Here is a 21,100-nt window from a genome sequence, read left to right on the forward strand (position 1 = left end):
TAAAGTGGAAATGCAGCAAGGTTCCAGTAAGACGAAAACTTCAAAGAGTTCGGATTGCAAAAACACCTGTAAAGCAGATTCTGAATGCAACATGTCTATGAAATGCTGCAGCACTGGGTATGGATGCAAAACATGTCAGTTTCCTTTGATGATTGATCCACCTAAACATGAAAAAACAAGTAAGCGCAAGTAAGTATCAGACAATGGGACAGCTCCAGATCTTCCCATGTGAATTCTCTGCCTCTCCAGTCTTTGTCTCATTTGTTCCAGTCTCAGATTTCCCTTCTAGTTCACGTCTTTTCTTTTCTTTTTTTCTTAAGTTTTCACAAAGGAATATTTACTTCAAAGAGATGATGAGACCCAATATACAAGCATCTCCCATCAAACACCAAGAGGGCATAGTCCCAGTCCCTAGGGACTGATAGAAGCTTGGAATCACAATTTAGCTCAATTCTTATACATATAGCACGGTCCCATCAAGTTCCAAATGCATTCCTTAGCCTTGAGTCCTGGATACACGAGTTTCTCAGGGTTTCTCTGCTGGGGCTGGTCAGGAATTCTGCCTCTGAGATTGCAATGGGTTGATTTCAAGTCTGGGTATTCCACCATCTGGGTCTAGAGCTGAAAATGACAAATAGTGCAGAATAAAACTTCAAGTCCATTCCTGGTGCCACAGTATAAAGGGGAGAGGGTAGAAGGTAGCCCTTGCCCTTTCCAAGTTCAGTTCATGGTATCCATGCTATTCATGAATAGGACCATCACCCTCCTGGCTGGCAAAGAAAAAAAAAACACCAAACCTCCAGCATTTAATCTCAATGAGGGACTCACAACCTTTTTGGAGTATTATAGGTCCTTTGGGCAATCTTCAGATGCTACATAATAATGTTTTTAAATTTATAAAATAAAATACATAGTGTTACAAAGGAAAATAATTATATTGAAATATAGTTATCAAACTTGATTTTTAAAAAGTACATAGACCTTAGTTAAGATATTTTTTCCCATTTCATCTTCTTTTCCATATTATCTCTATGATATTTATTGAGGGCAAGAGATTTTCCTCTCCTTGGTGTCTTCTTTCCATCTATCCAGATTTCTTCCTCAAACTAATGTGATTTCTCTATAGCTTGGAAACATCATGACCCAAAGGTCAGCCTCAAACTTCCTTTTGACTTTTGTTTCAGATACTGAATGAAGATATAGTTCCAGAAAGGAGCCATCAGATTTCTTTCCAGACACCTCTATTTGCTAAATTTCTGTTGTCATCAATATTAATCAATGAAAAACTTCATATTATTAAACTAGCATCTATCAGCAATTCCTGTTTCCTTTTGATACTCATTATTCTGAATCTTAAAGGTTTTGGATTTTTGAGAGTATGGATAAAGAGGGAATCAACTTTGTAGAAGATCTGGGTTATATAGATGTGATCAAAACTTAGTGGGAATAAGATGAAATGGGAGAAAATATACTCTAGAACATGAAATCTTTTTTTAATTAAATTTATATAATTAAATTAGGATATTTTCCATGGTTATATGAACCATGTTCTTTCCCTCCCCTCCTCTCACCCCTCTCCCACAGCCAATGAGCAATTTCACTGTGTCACTGTGTCACAATATTTCCAAATTATTAATATTTGCATTAGGGTAATTGTTTAGAGTCTACACCCCCAATCATATCCCCATTGAACCATGTGATTGAGCTGTTGTTTTTCTTTTGTTTTTCTACTCCCACAGTTCTTTATTTGGATGTGGTTAGCATAGACCATGAAATCTTAACTAAGGAACTCTTACCTTTTTTCCCCCCAAGTTTGACAACTTGAATTCAACATAATTGGTTTTCTTTGTAAGCCTATGTATTTTATTTTATACTTTTAAAAACATTAACCCTCAGTTAATCCAGAAGATTGCTCAGGCCTTACAAAATTAGCCCACTAAACTTCATCTATAGGAAAGGAGAAACACCTAGTATATAAATATCCCAATTGAGATCTGAGAGATTTTTCAAAGTTGTACCTACCTGCCTTTAGGTAATAGTTAAGAATTTATTTTGGCCTCCCTGACTCCTGAGTTTTGTTTTGTCTTGCAGTATAATTTGATTTCTCTTAACATTTCATTGTATATTGTTCTATCTCTTGTCCTTGTGAGTGGGAAAATACTCAGTTTACATCAACAGTTATTACATGCCCATTATGAGTAAGGCACTCAGCCAGGAGCTGGGTACATAAACACAAAAATAAATGTAATAGGTAGGGGGCACATTGACCAGACTAACCTGTTCTTTTTTTCCCCAGTCTCCCTACTATATGTTTACCCTAGAATTTTGTTGTTCAGTCACACATGCTAATTAATACTGTGAAGTAACAGTTCCCAGGACCTTCCACAATTCCTGATACAGCCTTAGTTTTGTCCATTCATGAAGGGACCAGATTCTTAAGTTAGTATTAGGTAGTGATTCCTGAAGTAGATGAGCTTTGGGATTCAAAAGGCTTTGTGATTTTACAGGTTGGATATATAGGTTGCAAAAGCCAGTCATCCAACTTATTTCCAATACATTCATTCCATTCATATACCCTCATACCTAAATACTCTTCCATTCCAGTCCCTACTGCCACTTTACATGGTTCCTAATTTCCTTTCTTCTGAGGCAAGGATCATCTCTAAGGTGATTATAACCTAACCCTACCCAGGCACCCATAACAGCAGCAATTATGCAGGAAGCATTGAGAAAATTCTCCTCATTCTACATTACCCCAAATATATAATCAATGCCCAGATTTTATTTCTGCCTCCAGAATATCTCTTTCACCTAAATCCATTCACTCTACAACCACTAACCTAATTCATCTCTCATCTGAACAATTATAATAATTTCCTAAATTCTCTCTCTGTTTCAAGTCTCTCCCTTCCTCACTCTGATCTTCACACCGTTGCTGTCATAATTTTCCTAATGCATAGGTCTGACTATATTACTCTCCTACTTGTTAAGTAGTCTGCTAGCTGGTGCAATGGATAGAGCAAGCACATGGGACCTGGAGTCAGGAAGACCTAAGTTCAAATCCAGCCTCAGACACTTTTGTGGTCCTGGGCAAATCCCTTAACCCTGTTGCTTGTTGTTTCCTCATCTGTAAAATGGTCTAAAGAAGGAAATGGCAAACCATTCTAGTCTTGGCTAAGAAAACCCTAAATAGGGGCATGAAAAGTTGGACATGAGTTGAACAACAGCAAAAATTATAAATAACACCTTGGATGACAGAATCAGGATCTAAAAGGACATTGATATATCAGAGAGATTACTAAACATAATAGGGTACAATTTAGTATCAATAAGAGCAAAGTCTTTCAAATGGGTTTTTAAAACTCCCTGTACAAATACAAAATGGGAGTTTTGGTTAAAAAAAACCAGGTTGTATGAAAAATGACATGATTGTTACAATGGATGACAAGCCTAGTATGAATCAAGACTGTGGCAGTTTATTCTCTCTCCCCACTAGGAAAAAATAAAACAAAACAAAAAACCCCAAAATAATAGTATTGATAGCTTATATTCCTAAAATGTTTTAAGATAAACACATTGACTTATATAAATAATACATACTAACAGTCCTCTTAACATATCTATGAGAAAAGCTAATTCAAGTATTATTATTATTCCCACTCAGATGAAAAGTTATAGGCATAGTGCCTAGAAGAGACTCACTAGTTACAATGCACTCTGTCCTGGTATCTGACTGTAGTCAGTGCAGTACTGTATTCAGTTCCTGGCAGGAGTTTTTAAGGAGCACATTGATCAACCAATGTTCCTCAGAAGAGAGCTACCACAATGATGAGACTGGAAGCCAAATGTAAAAGTCAGTTGAATGAACTGGAAATATTTGGCTTTGAAAGATAACTTGGGGTTCACAATAATTCTCCTCAAGCATTCACCCCTTTGCTAGATAAAAGATTAGAATTGTTGTATTTGGCTCCAGAGGACAAAATTAGTAACAATAGTTGGAAGTCATAGAGAAGATTTTGCTTTGGGAAAAGGAAAAAAAAATTATAAAAATTATAGTTGTCCAAAAAATAGAAAGGCCATTTTTGAATCTGGGTGTCTTTAAGCAGAGGAGAGGGAAAGAGTAGGCACTTATTAAGTACCCAATATGTGCCAGATACTGTGCTAAGGGCTTTACAAAAATTATTTCATTTAATCCTCACAAAAACCCTTTTGTCAGCCTCATTTTGTTGTTGAGGAAACTGAGGCAGAAATTAAGAGATTTTCCTGAGTTTATAAAGCTAGTAAATGTTTGAATTCAGATCTGAACTCAGGTTTTCCTGATTCTATCTCTTTATCCCCTGAGCCACCTAATTGCCTAAAGATTATGTTAGAGGGATGTCAGATAATTTACTTAGAGCAGGAATTTCAATTCTCTTTTTAGAAGTCCGAAAAACAAAGCCCAGAAATGAAATATTTTGCTCAAGGACACAGGCAAATAAAATAAGAATCCTTGGATTCAAATTCTGATCCTCTATATTTCTGAATCCAAGATTTTTCTACTATGATTTATTGCCTGTTGAACCAATAGTCAGTGATTGCAATAGAACAACATGGTAAAATGGTAAGAAGAATGAAAAGGAGAGGTACTTCCCCCCCCCCCCCTTTTTTACAGCTATACCTCTCTGGTTCAGTTCAACCTAAAATTTTTAAATCTTCCAGGGTTGTTATGAGTAATTAAACTAGGATCTTACCAAAACCATTGAAGAGAAGAACTCCTTAAAAGGCAGAATTGGCCATATTGAAAAAGAGGTACAAAAATTCACTGAAGTAAAGAACTCTTTACAAAGTAGAATTGGCCAAATGTAAAAGGAGGTGCAAAAGCTCTCACTCAATAAAAGCATGTCTTAAAAATGAGAATTGGGTAAATGGAAGCTAATGACTGCCCAAGACATCAAAAAATAATCAAACAAAGTCAAAAGAATGAAAAAACAGAAGAATATGTGAACCATCTCTTTGGAAAAATAACTGACCTAGAAAATAAATCTAGGAGAGATAATCTAAGAATTATTGAACTAATTGAAAACCATGATCAAAATAAGGAGCTTCCACATCATCTTTCAAGAAATTATCCAAGGAAAATTGCTCTGATTTTCTAGAACCAGAAAGCAAAATAGAAACTGAAAGAATCCATTGATCACCTCTTAAAAGAGATTCCAAAAGGATAACTACCAAGAATATTATAGAGAAATTCCAGAACTCCCAGAACAAGGAGAAAATATTGTAAGCAGCCCCAAGGAAACAATTCAAATATTGTGAATCCACAATCAGGATAACACACGATATATCAGCTACATGTATCATTCTACATTAAAAGACTGGAGGGACTAGAATATGATATTCCAGAGGGCAAAGGAACTAAAACTTCAGCCAAGAATCACTTACCTAGAAAAACTGAGCATAATACATCAGGGGAAAAATGGGTATTCAATGAAAAAGAGAACATTTAAACTTTCCTCATGAGAAGACCAGAGCTAAAAGGAAAAATTGACTCTCAAATTGAAGATTCAAGAGATGCATAAAAAAGGTTAAAAAGGAAAGAGAAATAAAAAAGCATTCAATAAGATTGAACTGTGTACAATCCTACTTGGAGAAATAAGTCTTGTAACTCCAAAGAACTTTATCGTTATTAGGGCAGTGAGAAGGAGTATACATAGACAGAGGGCAAGGGTGTGAGTTGAATATGATGGGATGATATAAAAAATTAAATTAAATTAAGGCATGAAGAAGAAGAATGTAGTGGGAGGTGGGGGAAGGGAAAATAGAATGGGGCAAAATTTTGCACATAAAAGAGGCATGAAAGAGTGATTACAGTGGAGGGGAAGATATGGAAAATGGAGAGAACTTGTGAATCTTATTCTCATCAGAATTGGCTCATTGAGGAAGAACAAAAACAATCAATTGGGAATAGAAAGCTCTCTTATTCTACAGGAAAGTAGGAGGGGAATGGGGATAAGAGAAACAAGGTGGGGCTGATATAAAAAAGTCAAAAAAATTTATAACTCTCTAATAAAGGCCTCATTGCTCAAATACATAGAGAAACATCAGATATATCAGAATACAAGTCATTCCCCAACTGATAACAAGTCAAAGGATATGAGCAGGCCATTCTCAGACAAAATAATTAAAGTTCTTTATAGTTATACAAAAAAGTTCTAAATCACTATTCATTAGAGAAATGCAAATTAAAACAACTGTGAGGTACTACCACACACCTATCAAATAGGCAGTAATGACAGAAAAGGACAATGACTAAATTTGGAGGGGATGTGGGAAAATTAAGACACTAATGCACTGTTGGGATGATTCAACCATTCTGATTTAGACATTCTGAAATGATTCAATCATTTTGAAGAGCAATTTGGGCCTATGTCCAAAAGGCTATAAAACAGTGTATATATATATATATATATATATATATATATATATATATATATATATATATATATATACATATATATATATATATATCCTTTGATCTAACAATACTATTACTAGATTTATATTGCAAAGACATAAAACAACAAAAAGATGAAGTACTCATATGCACAAAAATAGTTAAAGCAACTCCATTTGTGGGGACAAATAATTGGAACGTGAGGTGATACTCATCATTTGGGAAACGGCTGAGTAAGTTATAATATATGATTGTAATGGAATACTATTGTGCTAGAAGACATGAAGAGCAGGAGGAGCTCAGAAAAACCTGGAAAAACTTACATGAACTTGAAGCAGAGTGAAATTAACTGAATTAGGAGAACATTGTACAGTGACAGGAATAGTGTACAATGAACAACTATGAATAACTTAGCTATTCTCAGCAATAAAATAATCCAAAATTATCTTAAGGGACTCATGACGAAAAAAATCATCTGCTTCCAGAGGAAAAAGAAATTATAAGAGTCTGAATCCAGACTAAAGCAAACTTTTTTTACTTTCTTTTTAATTTTTTTTTATCCATGTTTCCTTTGTGCAGATAGAAAATTTGCTACACCTGAGATACATTCACAGCATCCTTTTAAGTTATGTCCTCATTTTACGTAAGGGGGCTTGGGAGATAAATTTGGTTGAGACCCACGCTGCGGGGCTCTTTTTGTGGGGAGCTTGTGCTTTTGGTACAGTGTTACATGTGTAAGTCTCTGGCTCTCTTTGCTCTGCTCACTTGACTGAAAGAACCCTTTTTCTTTTTTCTTCTTTTGTGACTTATTATTAAAAATCCTATATTTTTAAATACTAAGAATATTTATTCATTTTTACTCCTACACCTTCCACAAAAGTATTAATATGGGGAAATGTTTTACATGATTACACATGTAAAATCTACATAAAAGTGTTTACTATGTTAATGGGGGTGGGAGAGTTGGAAGGGTGGGGAGGGAGGGAGATAATTCTAGACTCAATATTCTTTGAAAAATGTTGGAAACTGTTTTTACATGTTATTGGGGAGGAAAACCCTAAAATTAGAAATTAGGAAGAATAAATAAATACTAGGTGGAAGGAATGGGAGAGGAAAAGATTTAAGATGAAGGAAAGGTTGCTGCCTATGGAACAGAAGTTCCAGAGAACACACTGGAAGGAATGGGTAGAATTAGGATGAAACTTTGAGATGGATGGATTGAGGGGAATGGGAATGAGGAAATGGGGTGTCAGACAGTGTAGAGTAGATTTCAAATGATATCTACAGAAGTTAAATCATTGGGATATGAAGGACAGGATCAGATATATTAAAAACCAAGCAGAAGGTGCCATTCTTCTTACTCTGCAAGGACAGGCAGAATAGGAGATGGGAATCCTGAAGTAGAAGGGAGAGTTGCTTTTCTTTGCCCTAGAGCTTCTCCCCATTTCATCAGGGAGATTATACTGGCAGCAGAATGTAGAAGATACCTTGGATTGGTATAGATGGAAGTTGGTGAAGCAAATGAATGATGCTTTGCCCAGGCTCAAGCTGCCTTTCCTCAGCACATGTGCTGAGCCCTTCAGGAGATAGAAGGCTTAGGGAGCTAGCTAGCACAGCTTTGCTCTCTTGGGGAAGTCTGGTTCCTATGGGACTATTCTAATGCACAGAGGACAGGTACATATCTTTTACAGGGGTATCTAATCAAAGTCGGTGTAGCACAAATAATGTCATTACTAATTTAATTTCAGTCAGCTAATTTACTATCCTGGTAGCTAGGTGAGTGAGAATTCAGTGAGGAGTCAGTCTGACCTGAGTTCAAATCTACCCTCATACATTTAGCAGTGGTATGGACAAGTCACTTAACCACTATTTGCCTCCATTTTTTCATCTGTAAAACAGGAATAGCACCTACCTCCTTAGGTATTTGTTGTGAGGATCAAATAACATAATCACTACAAATTGCTTAAACACAATGTGTAGCAGATAGTAAGTGCTATAGTTAAATAGAAGTCATCATCATCATCCTGATTAAGTCTTCTCAGAGGCCATATAGAGAAATCTACACCTCAAAAGGAACCCAGGACTCTGCCAATGTCCACAGTTTCATCCTCTAGATCTGGCTCAAGTAAGTTACAGATATTACTAGGGACTCGGTGAATTAATTCAACTCTGCATTACCTTTTCTTGAATCCCTAGCCCCTTATCATATCACTGATTATGCCCAGTCCAGCCATCATTCCTATCTTTTGTTGCCTTCAGACCTACACATGTGCTGCTGAGTGAAAGAAATGAGGGGAAATCATACAACCATTCTGATTAGGTCCACTACAACTTTATGTTACATAACTTCAGACGGGTTCTCACTTCTGGCTTGTCATATCTTACTATACCTCCTGAACCAACTAACTAGCCTGCTTTCCCTAGCAGCTTTTTGAAGCCTTTTCATCTCTCTTCAAACCTTACATAATTCCTCATCCACCCCCAACACCACCCTCTCTCAGCTTGCCTCTTTTTTTATAGAACCAACTCTCTCTTCTCCTCTCTTCCTTATTTCCTATGACTTTGGAACCTTTTGCCACTCTCTTCTCCTTCATCCCTGTTTCATGTGATGAAGTAGTCTTATTCCTTACCAAGACTAACTCTTCTACTTGTTCAAGCAATACCATTCCATCCTATCTCCTCCACCATATTGCCATCTTTGTCATGCCTACTATTTCACTTATTTTCAATCTCTTTCCGCTGATTTATTTCCTACTGACTACAAGCATGTCCATATCTTCCCCCATCCTGATAAAACCCTCACTTGATCCTTCTATCCCTGCTATCATCATATATCTCTTCTCCCCTTTATATATATAGCTAAACTCCTCAAGAAGATCTATGATAGGGTCATGCACTTTTTTTCCTCTCCTCTCAATCTCTCCCCGACCCCTTACAATCTGACTTCCAAATTCATCATCCCACCAAAATTGCTCTCTCCAGCTAATGATCTCTTAATTGCCAAATCCAATGGCCTTTTCTCTATCCTCATTCTCTTTGACCTCTTCAGCACTGTTGATCACTCTTTTCTCTTTGAAACTCTCTTCTCTCTAGGTTATCTTAACATGACTCTCTCCTGGTTTTCCTCCTACCTATTTGATAGCTCCTCTGTCTTCTTTGCTAGATTCTCCTCCAGGTCACACCCCCTTAACCATAAGTCTACCACAGGGTTCTGTCCTGGGTCCTCTTCTTCTCACTCTATACTACTTCACTTGGTTTCTTACCAGCTCCCATGAATTTGCTCTATGTTGATGAGTCTCATAGCTAATTTTCCTGCCCTAATCTCTCTGCTGACCTCCAATACAGCATCACCAACTGTTTTTCAGACATCTCAAAAGGGATGTCCAGTAGCTGTCTTAAACTCTTTATGTACAAAACAAAACTTATTCTCTTTCCCCCTAACTCTCTGCCTCTCTCCTACTCCTACTTTACCATTTACTATAGAGAGCAACACCATCCTACCAGTTCCTCAGGCTTACAACCTAGAAATCATCCTGTATTCTTCACTATCTCTCAGCCTCCCCTTTCTCTCCACCCCAGCCCCTAACACACTATTGCCAAGGGCCTGTTGATTTCATCTTTGTATTATCTCTTGAATATGCCTCCTTCTCTCCTTTAACCCTATCACCAAACTGGTGAAGGCCCTCATCACCTTACACCTTGATTATTAAACTAGCCTGCTGGCAGGTCTTCTTGACTTAAATCTCTTCCTGCTCCAATCATACTCCATTCAAGTAGTAAAATGATTTCCTAAAGCCTAGGTCCAATCATGACATGCCCTTACTCAACAAATTCCATTAGTTCCATATTGCCTCCAGTATCAAACACAAAACCTTCTGTTTGGCATTCAAAGGCATTTATAACGTAACTCCCTCATACCTTTCTAGTCTTCTTCCTCCCCAATACATACCCTTTGATCTAGTGACACTAACCTCACGGCTATTTCATGAATAAGGCACCCCATCTCTGGGCTCCAGACTCTGACTGTCTCTCATGCTCTCTCTCCTTAGCATGTTGACTTGTGGGTTACACTCAAAGAGGTGCTGATATGTAACAAGCAGCTTTTAGGATGGGGAAGAAGAACTATATATATTCAACCCACTTTTAAATTTAATTTACACTATTAACATTTTCTTTACCACTTTCTTAAGTTTTAATCAATAATAAAACAATAAATCAAGCCCTGATTTGCCAGTTCCCAGAAGTAAATGCTCATGGTGAAAATTTAACAATCATATCTCCCGAGTCAGAAGTTGCCTCTTCCATTTTCAACTCTTAGATTTTTAAATTCTGTTTGATGAATGACTACTGATTTAGTCTGTTTTGCTGGGGCCCTTGGTGCTCTCAGGACTAGGAAGACTGCAAGTTGTTTGTTGAGCCAGTAACAGTGGAACTCTTCCCATCATCAACATTTCTAAAACCATTTCCTCTCCCTCAGCTGCTGAGGAACACAGCTGTAGCTAGTCAGTAGTAGTCAGTAGTAGTAGTCAGCTCTAACTAGTGGCCAGCCAGAATTACTAAGGCTTCACCGTGCTCCTTAAGGGGAAGTAGTGACTCCTTCTACATACAGTAGATAAGGCAAATCACATTTCTTGTCAGAGTTATGGCATTGAGCTCCTGAGAAAGGAACACATTTTAGTACCAGTTCCACCCATAGAACATTCCAGAAGCAATCTTCTGGTCTCTCTGAGAACTATGCCCCTGTCTCCTGATTTAGATTCATGATCCTGAAAGATCAGACACACCAACTTCCAGAAGCAGACAAGGAGTCAGAGGTTGGAAGCAAATGAGTTTATTGCTGTTTTAAAATTAAATATGAGAAAGACAGCTATCTTTATAGTTTTAACACCAGTTGTCACTGAAGACCTTCCAATCTGCCTCTTGCACACACATTGCTTTTATTCCGTTTCTGAAACAACAAAAGGAAAGAGTACAGACAGTGGACATAACCTAATATCATGCCTGGCATTGCAGGCAGTTAAATAAACAGAAATTTAGCTAACTAGAGCTATAGTGAGGCAGGGTTGAGGACAAGAAACATAATGTAAAAGAGACATTGGCACCAGAGACCAAGATGAATGTAGTTCCTGAAATGATACAGCACAGGCTCAATTTTTTTTTTCACTTTGGTAACTGGATCAGGGTGAGATATTAAAGTAAAAGAAGAGCAAACAGAGTGGAAAAGACAGAGATAGGATCCCAGGCTGAGAAACCAGTGGGATAAGGGAGAGAGTGTGCAAGAGAATTAAAAGAGGAAGTGTTACAAAATTAACCTTGCCCATTAGAGGGGATGCATGATTAGTAATGATGGATGGTGGACTAAAAATCTATAAATTACTTTCCATATATTAAGTTGTATAATTTTAAACTCCATTGATTCAGACCAATGAAAGGGAGAAGTTAGGAATGTGCAAGAGTACTCTGATTTGGGGGTTAACTCTTCTGAGATTTTTTACTGGAGGACAAGGAAGGCCTTTTAGTCTGGTATCCCATGGAGGATTTGAGAAGGTAGGCTACTGTGGTTGCTTTCCATTTAGATTTATTTCGTCTTCCACTGGTAACTGAATGACCTCCATGTTGGTGTCCATTGGAAGATGTTGAGGTGTGGCCTTTTGGGGATATTAGAGAAGGTTTCAGTTGAGACACTATCCTTTGGCTTCCATTAGCAGTTGGGTGATCTCCAGGAGGGTGTTGATGGGAGCATTTTGTTGTGCAGCTTCCTGGGGGTGGGGAGGTTGATTTCAATTGAAGATCCTTCACTTTGCTTCCTTTGGCTGGTGGGTGACTTCCAGGATGGAATCTATTATGATGTTTATGGGGACGGGGTAAAAAGTTTATTTTCCATTGAATAAGACTCATACTACCTTTGAGATGTATCATACCATCCTCAAAGTATCCCTCCAAGCCTACTATGGAAGGTCCCTTTTTGGGGGATTTGCTGTCTAAAGGTGATGGGGTTGATTTCAGTTGAGAATTATTCCCCTGACTTCCATTATTTTTAGGTACAGCTCCTTCATAAGGTGGTTTTTGAGGCTGTTTGTCTGGGAGCTTAAGATCTGGATAGGAACAACACAAAGGCAAAAGAAGGAAATGTTCATGAGGGAAATGTTCTCTTGAAAACATTTCCTGATCCCATTTTCCACCAAGCTCTCATTTTATTCTAAAAAGCCTTCTTATACCTATGCCCTGAATGCCTCGCTCTTCCCCATTATCTGATTACCTTCCTTTCAATCTCTTGCTCCTGATGGAATATCCCAATCATTCTATACAAAAAGAATTTTAACTAGAAATATGGAAAGTAAGTTTTCTTGATTCAATAGACAAACATGGATCCAGGAAAATGGGGCAGGCAAAGGACTTGTCTATCTCTTGGAAAACACCAGCATAAGCAAAATAAATCAAATCTCTAGTCATTTTACTTTAACTGAGATTCCCTGACAACTGAGTTAAGTGCTTCACTATTTCTGCTCTCTGGCCTTCTGGAATCAAATAGTTACATGCTCCTAAACAACAAAGAAATTAGAGATTAAAGAAAATACTAACAATGAAAACATAGGCAAACAATTTTTTTAAGTGGTAGAGCTCATACTTTTCCTACTCTTAGTACCAGCTTTTCAAAAGTCAGCATATGAGGCAAAAATGATCTAATCAAGTTGGATGATGAATTAATTTTTAAAATTGGGAGTATTAAAAAATTATTTGAAATATGGGTTTGTATCCATAATTATCAATGATTAGCCTAAGTGAAAGCTGCACCTCAAAGTTTTGGCTAAAGATAACCTTAAGCAGGGGTCCCCAAACTATGGCCCACAGGCCACATGCAGCCCCCTGAGGCCATTTATCTGGACATCTGCATCCTGTCCTCCTGGAGTACTGTATGTGGCAGCGCCACAAAGTGTGGCATTGCTCATGTACAGTACTACTTCCGGTGACATAATCCTTTGAGTGGTGCCTTGTTCTGAGAGTAACTGAAAGAGAATGAGGGGCTGAGCAAAGGATTATGTGGCTGCACAATGGAAGACATCAGCATGGTGAGCGGCCATCTGGGGGAGGGGATTCTGCACTGTGTATACTGCTGCCCGGTATGGTGGTGGCAGTGATAGGCCTGTGCCAGGTGTGACGGGCCCATCACAGCCAGCGCTGCAGCCTCCGCTATCCCAGACAGCGGTTTACAGATTTATTCATAGTTTGTTTTTTTTTATAGTCTGGCCCTCCAACAGTCTGAGGGGCAGTGAACTGGCCCCCTGTGTAAAAAGTGTGGGGACCCCTGCCTTAAAGTTTCACAACTAGCATGAAGTTTTAACAACCAATCTTCTGTTAAAGAAAATAATGTGTCACATATAAACATTCATATTTGTACATTTTAAAACTGAACCTACTTTTTTAATCTCCCAAATGAAAAATTTCAGTATGTTTTCAAAACATTTTTAAGCTTTTTGTTTTCTGCCTTAGAATTGGTTCCAAGGCAGAAGAGCAATAAAGGGTAGGCAAAATGGGAGTCAATGACTTGTCCAGAGTCACACAACTAGGAAGTATTTGAGGACAGGTTTGAACCCAGGACTTCCCATCCACTGAGCCACTTACCTGTCTTTTATATCCATTTATTTAAGTCACAACATATGAACATAAAAATTTCATAACAATGAAATACCCTCTAATTAGTTTGTAAGAACAACTGATTAACCTTAAGGAAGAGGGAAATTTACAAGTCAAATGTCAACGAAAGCTTTTCATAATCGAAGAATGGAATAGAAAACAAGTCTTATGATTCTTTAAGTGTAGCCAATAATGCACTTCTTCCATTTGGAGCCACCTATCTTTGTGAAGTTTCTTTGTCATTTTTGGCAGCCAACTACAACAGTAATGGGAAAGGCAATGTGTAAACAACTATATAAAATGGAGACAGAATAAATTGGAGGTAAATAATTTGAACTTAGAACTCGACTTTTAAGTCATTATAGAAAGGAAGCAGGTGGTCAAGTAGATAGTGTGGGAAACCTGGGGTCAGGAAGTCCTGGTCTGGCACCAAAAAGACCTGATTCAGAAAGATTTGAATTCAAATTTTACCTCAGATACTTACAAACTCTATAACCACAGGCAAATCATTTAACCTCTCTTTACCTCAGTTTCTTCAACTGTAAAGTGGGGATATTTGTAGCACCTACAAGGTTGTGAGGATCAAGTGACCTAAAATTTGTAAAAACTGCTTAGTATAGTGCCTAACACATAGTAGGTATTAAATACTTATTTTCCCAATCCTCGTCTTCCTATTCCCCCAACTTCACAGTGCTGGCATCTTAATCTCAAAAACAATGACACTTAGGGGAAGCTAGGTAACACAGTGGATGCAGTATCAGGAGAACTTGGGTTCAAATTTGATCTCAGACACTTTCTACCTGTGTGATCCTGGGCAAATCACAACCCTGATTGCCTAACCCTTGCTGCTATTTTGTCTTAGAATTGATACTAAGACAGAAAGTAAGAATTTTATAAAAATGAGTCTTAATCCCATTACATCAAAATATTATTTTAATAGTATTATTATTGGTATTCAGTTGTTTTTTAATCATATCTGCATTTTTGTGAGTCCATTCAGGATTTTCTTGGCAACTATACTAGAGTAATTTGCCATTCCCTTCTCTAGTTCATTTTACAGATGAAGAAACCAGGCAAACAGAGTGAAGTGACTCACCTAGGGTCAAACAGCTAGTTTTAGTATCTGAGCCCAGATTTGAACTTAGCAAGATGAGTCTTTCTGACCCCTGATCAACACTCTATCCACTGTGCCACCTCACTGCCCTTAATTTTATGAAGAACAAAAAGATTTTCATACAATAAGTAAAATAAACTAAAATGATATTTTAAACATTATTTTTTCTTCATCTTATTCTTTAATTTCTATTTTTGTAGGAATATTATAATGATCCCTAAGGCCCCCTTCCCTCTTATTTGGCTTTACAGAGTTTTTTCTTTATTTCTTTATATATCTATCAGAAAAAAATTCAGTTACAATAGCTCTGAGCCCCTGGTTAGGAAAATTACTAGCATCTAAGCAAAACTTAGACTCTCTGCCCAATCTTTCATTTTTATCTATCTCTAGTTAAATCTTAGTCTTTTTGTAGTTGAGGCAAAATTCAGTTTGTTGAAAACAGTTGAATAATGAAATAGCAGCTTATGCTATAATATCTTTGGATAGACAGGCAAGGGAAGTTAGAGAATAGTTAGCTATCTGTTTGGCAACTCTTCTTCATAGCTCCCTTTTCTGCCACAACTCATTATTCCTTGACCCCATGTTTGTTCCAACCTCTTGAATCCAGGCAATCAGAATCTCTTTCTTTCTTTTTGATTCTGAAATAACTTCTTCTTTTTATACAAATTGCTTGGTGCTGACCCAGTCTCTCATATACTTGCTTCAATTGATTCAAGGAGTCATATAGAGCTGTCTTCCAATTCCATTCTGACAGTTTCAATCAAAATATTTCTTCACCTAGTTAATATACCAGAGCTAAATAGGGTGTTTTTTACCCCAGTTTTACTCTAGCATTTTGCCTATCTCCTGAAAGACAGGTGATAGATGCAAGGCACAGCAACATAAATTTGGATGTGGTCACTTTGTGAATTCATTCTACTTAATGAAGATTATTTGTTACAAGAAATTTTTTTTCTCCCTTTCACTTTCTTGAGCAAAAAAGATCAGGGAAGGAGGGAAGCAGTAATGAAGCCAAAAAAGGAGGTCATTGTGTTACCTTCTATCTTAGAATCAATACAATGTATTGGTTCCAAGGCAGAAGAGTGGTAAGGGCTAGGTAATGGGGGTTAAGTGACTTTCTCAGGGTCACACAGCTGGGAAGTGTCTGAGGTCAGATTTGAACCCAGGACCTCCCATTTCTAGAGCTGGCTCTCAATTCACTGAGCCACTAAGCTGTAGTATTTGATCTGTTGTCTTTTATAAATGTTCACTTTAGATGGGGTTTAATTCAAAAACAAATTTTAAAAATCAGTTAAAAATTTTAAGAGGTTAAAAGATTTGCTGAGAGTCACATAGCCAGTATGTATCAGAGACTCAACTTGAACCCATGCCTTCCTGTCTTCTTGTCTCCTGTTAACTCTCAATCCACTAAAGCCGTACCCACACTATATTAAAGATTTATAGAATAGTATGCATATAATTACACACACACAGAGGGATGCACACAAGTTGTTTACTGATAATGATACTGTTACACTGATACTGATACTGTCTGTACTGGTCCAGATGATCTTTAAGGTCCTCTGCAGCTAAAAATCTATGACCCTCCAATTCTTTGAAGATGAAAAATTATTACCAGAAATTGAAAGCCTTATTAAGTGAGGATATAGCCACTAAAGCATCTCAATGCCATCAGTAGGTTTTAGTTTCCAGACAGAATAAACTACACTCTAAGGTTCTGAAATAATGGTTAGTTGAAATTGTGTGTCATTCATTATTAGCCATCTTTGAAATAGTGCTAGAGAATAGTTGTGTTGCCAAATGATTAGAGAAGGAGAAATGTTGCTTCTATTTTCAGAATGAGAAAAAAGATTGTAATCTGCTGCAGGATAGTTGGATTGATTAATTTCTTCAGATTTCTTGAGTATACCATTTGAAATAGTTTGGAAGCTTTTAGAAAGAGACTTTGTAAGTTATCACATAGTCATCAAGAAAGGTCAGTGAGAGTAACGTTATCTCCTTTTTATGGACAGTTCTGTGATCAAATCAGTAGACTATTAAAATTATATATTACAATTTAAGCAAAGGGAATTGACAAAATTTCTCATTATTTGTAGGCAGGATAGAGATGTCTAAATAGTTCACAGTATGGTGTATTCTTAAATGCTTCAGTGACCATACCCAAAGAGCAATCATAAAGAGGTCAATATCAATTTGTAGAGTGTCTCTAGTGGACACTCTAGTGGAGTGTCCCCAAAACTTGTCTTTCACACTGTTTCCTATATAATTTTTAGCAATGACTTGGATGAAGGCATAGATCGAATAAAATTTCTATTTGCACATTAAACAAAGATGAAGAGAATAATAACTCACAGGATGACAAAGTTGGGATGCCAAAAGATCTGAAATAATTATAATGATGAGCCAAATGTAAAGAATTGAAATTTAATATGGAAAAAATGTAGTCATATAATCTGTTGGAAAGAACCTTAGGATCATCTAGCCCAATCCCCTCATTTTACAGGTAATCTTCAAGTAACAATAAGCAACATCAAATCAAATATAGGAAGAAGCAAAAAAGAAGAGACAGCTTAGTAGAGGAGAAATAATAATGGCAGTAGAGTCAGATGATGTAAATTAATATCTTGGCTCTGCAACTCATTACTTATGTATCAATGGGTAAAATCACTTCATTTTTCTAAGCCTCCATTTCCTCATTAGTAAAATGGAATAGGAGATCACTTAAGTACCCCCTACAAAGAGCCAAAAAGCTGTGTGGAAAGCCATTTTGTCTACTAGAATGGGTAATCTGAGCAGATTGACCTAGTCTTTAGCAGTAATGCTGCCTGGGTAAGTCATCCCGTCCCCAGTGCACTTAGACCTTTTGATAGTTTGTAAAACCTAAAGATAACAGAATAATAGCATTTTAGAGGTGTGAGAAATTTTGGAATGCATATAATCCAACCCTATTATTGTAGAGATGAGCAAATAGGGGTCAGTAGAGGAAAAGGACTTAACCAAGGTCTTGCAGCTAGATAGTAACAGAATAGAATTAGAAACTCTCTTTCCTGACTCCCAAATTTGTTGGGTTTCAATTACAGTGAGTTACTTCTTCCTCTAAAGAATTCTTTAGTTAGCCCTACTAGATCTGGGAACATACACACCACTGAGGGCAGCCACTCCAACCCCCCAACAGTGAGAGACTCCAAATATATGAGCTCCCCTCTTACCACGGCCTACAGTCCAAGCTGAGCTCGGGGCCAATAGGGCCATGGAGAGCAGAAACATCAGCATCTTGGTAGCAGTCTTGGTATCACTGTTACTTCTATTGCTAGAGGAATCCAAGGTAATCTCCTTTATAAACACCTACAGATGAGGGGCTTGTCCAACCAAATGCATGGCATAGTCTGGACAATAGATATCTTCATCAAAATTGTTTGCATGTCCACGTGTATGCACATTGTTAGAGCCTATATTTTCAGAGCTTTGTTTGTATACTTCAAATCAATTGCATCACCATTTCCTGTTTGTCTTCCATTCAGTTGAGGTGGATTGGATAAAAAACTGACAAAGGTTTTCCTTTGCCATTGTGTGGTATGGGAAAGGTCACTAAATCCAAACAATTAGTATTATTGTTTATTTTATTTCATTTCATGATGTCTAACCTCTTGGGTCTTTATTCTTTTATCTTGTTGTCTGCTTTTATTGAAAATATAATGAACTTGAACGCAAGTTCTAGTTGTTTCACTTACTATCACTTACCGTATGTGTACTTGTAGATTAATTTAACCCCTTCAAGTCTTTTAAATTGGAAAAGTTTTAGTAGTAATACCTTCCTTCAGTTATCCTTTACAAATTCCTTATTTGTAAAGTATTACAACCTGTTCACCTCCACCATGCAACCATTCCACTACCTTCTGGTTGATACTCATTTTCAATTCTGCAGTTCTCTTCTGTTACTCACATCCATGTACTATGTTCATTTCTGGAATAAGAAAGGTCAAGGAGGACTTTGAGAAGTTGGAAAGTATCCAAAGAAAGGAAACCAGACCTGTGAAAGAACTGGAGTCCATCTTATTATAAGGAATAGCTGAAAGAAATAGAATGTTTTGCCTGGAGAAAAGAGGATGTTGGAAAGGCATGGTAATTATCTTCAAGTATTTGAAAGGCTGACATGTGAAAAATAAGTTATGTTTGCCTGTTTGGCCTTAGAAGGCAGAACCAGGAACAATGAATAGACATTACAAAAACACATTTAGGCTCATTGCTAAAAAAAAAAAGAAAGAAAGAAAAAATTTGCCTTGTGTAAAAATGGAGATTTTTGAACCCTAGATTTCATTCCCCAGAAGTCCTTGGTATTTCCCAAAATTCCCTATAATCTCTCCTGAGTTTCCACTTTGGCAAGATCACAATTGGTATTTAACTGGCAGTAACACCTCCCATGCTCTCTTTCTTTGCAATGATGTAGCAAGTATATAGTGATAAGCTAAGGGCGGGGACTTTAAATGGGCTAATCAGCCATGGGCACATGGTTTTTATTTTGTACCTTCTTTATTCCTTGATTTTTCTAATGATCCTTAATAAACCTCATAAAAATAATATTTTTATTATTAGAGATATAATTTAATTTTTACATTTATGGCAACCATAAGTTGGACAAGAACTTCTCAATTTTTTGTTTAAACCGTTACATTCTGACTCCAAGGTAGAAGAGTGGTAAGGGCTAGGCAATGGGGGTCAAGTGACTTTCCCAGGGTCACACAGCTGGGAAGTGTCTGAGACATTTTCACAAACTGAGGTTTGTGATTACATACTTCTTTGACACACAGTCAATTTTCTACATATGTGTTTCTGTCCTACTTATCAACAGATGCATAGCCTAAGGAGATAGTCAATGAAACATTGTTGCCATAGATGAATGACATAAACAGTGTGATCTAGAGGTTAGCTCTCCCTGACCTAAGGAGAATCATTGTTACTTTGGGTCAGCTTTCACAATCATTCACAATTACTCAGGAGATGGATAACAAAACATTTTGTAGCTAAGGTACATGGTTAGAAGGTAATTTAATGACAGACCAGATTTGGGGTTTTCCTCAATTTCCAAATCACATTTTTCTTGTGTTTCACTCAGGTATTTGGAGATGTTGCTCTGGCTATTCTAACATAACAAACCAGCAATGTGTGTCCTGTCGACCTGGGCTTGAAGGTGATTGATCAATTGTGATTATGTTTATTAACTGTACATTTTCCTTCAGTATTCTGTTTTTTTCATCTCTCTTTTATCCTTTTCCCCATTAAAAAAATCTGTTTTGCTTTTGACCATTGCCTCCCCTTAATTTGCTTTCCCTTTTAACAACTATACTTTCTTTTATCACTTTCCCCATCTACTTCCCTGTTGGGTAAGATACTTTTAGAAACCCAGTTGATTATGCATATATATTCTTCCTTCTTTAAACCAATTGAGATGTGAATGAGTTTCAAGTATTGTCCACCTACTCCTATTTTATTTTATTTTTTAAACCCTTACCTTCCATCTTGAAGTCTATACTGTGTTTTGGCTCCAAGGCAGAAGAGTGGTAAGGGGGTAGGCAATGGGAGTCAAGTGACTTGCCCAGGGTCATACAGCTGGAAAGTGTCTGAGGCCAGATTTGAACCTATAACCTCCCATCTCTAAACCTGGCTCTCACTCCAATGAGCTACCCAGTTGATCCCCTACTCCTATTTTATAAAAGCTGTTCCTTGTTTACTTCTTTTATGTGAGAGAATTTCCCTCATTCTACCTCCCTCTTCCTCCTTAAAATATGATGTCTAGACTCTTTTTTTTTTATCATAGATTTCAGGTAGTCCAATAATTCTTAAATTATAATTTCTTGATCTATTTTCCAGGTCAGTTGTTTTTCAAAGGAAACATTTCTTATTTTCTTCTTTTTTATTCA

The 21,100-nt window shown here is 37.1% G+C and overlaps 1 protein-coding gene across 1 annotated transcript; it reads right to left on the minus strand.

The window, feature by feature from the left end:
- Positions 1 to 11,253: 11,253 nt before the first annotated feature.
- LOC103104048 (uncharacterized) lies at positions 11,254 to 19,403 on the minus strand. The gene is made up of 2 exons (XM_007503729.3): positions 18,392 to 19,403; positions 11,254 to 12,528 (listed from the first exon to the last, which is right to left on the minus strand). Exons 1-2 carry the CDS (start codon positions 18,453 to 18,455, stop codon positions 11,906 to 11,908), a joined length of 687 nt encoding a protein of 228 aa, XP_007503791.3. The 5' UTR covers positions 18,456 to 19,403; the 3' UTR covers positions 11,254 to 11,905.
- Positions 19,404 to 21,100: the final 1,697 nt, after the last annotated feature.

Source organism: Monodelphis domestica, chromosome 5 (genome assembly GCF_027887165.1).
Source record: "Monodelphis domestica isolate mMonDom1 chromosome 5, mMonDom1.pri, whole genome shotgun sequence".
In the NCBI taxonomy this organism is placed as follows: domain Eukaryota; kingdom Metazoa; phylum Chordata; class Mammalia; order Didelphimorphia; family Didelphidae; genus Monodelphis; species Monodelphis domestica.

Coding starts and splice junctions, on each gene's coding strand:
- LOC103104048 (XM_007503729.3), bottom strand. CDS start 18,455: ATGCTGATGTTTCTGCTCTCCATGGCCCTATTGGCCCCGAGCTCAGCT. Junction 12,529..18,391: donor AGCTTGGACTGTAGGCCGTG/GTAAGAGGGGAG, acceptor GTTCCTATCCAG/ATCTTAAGCTCCCAGACAAA.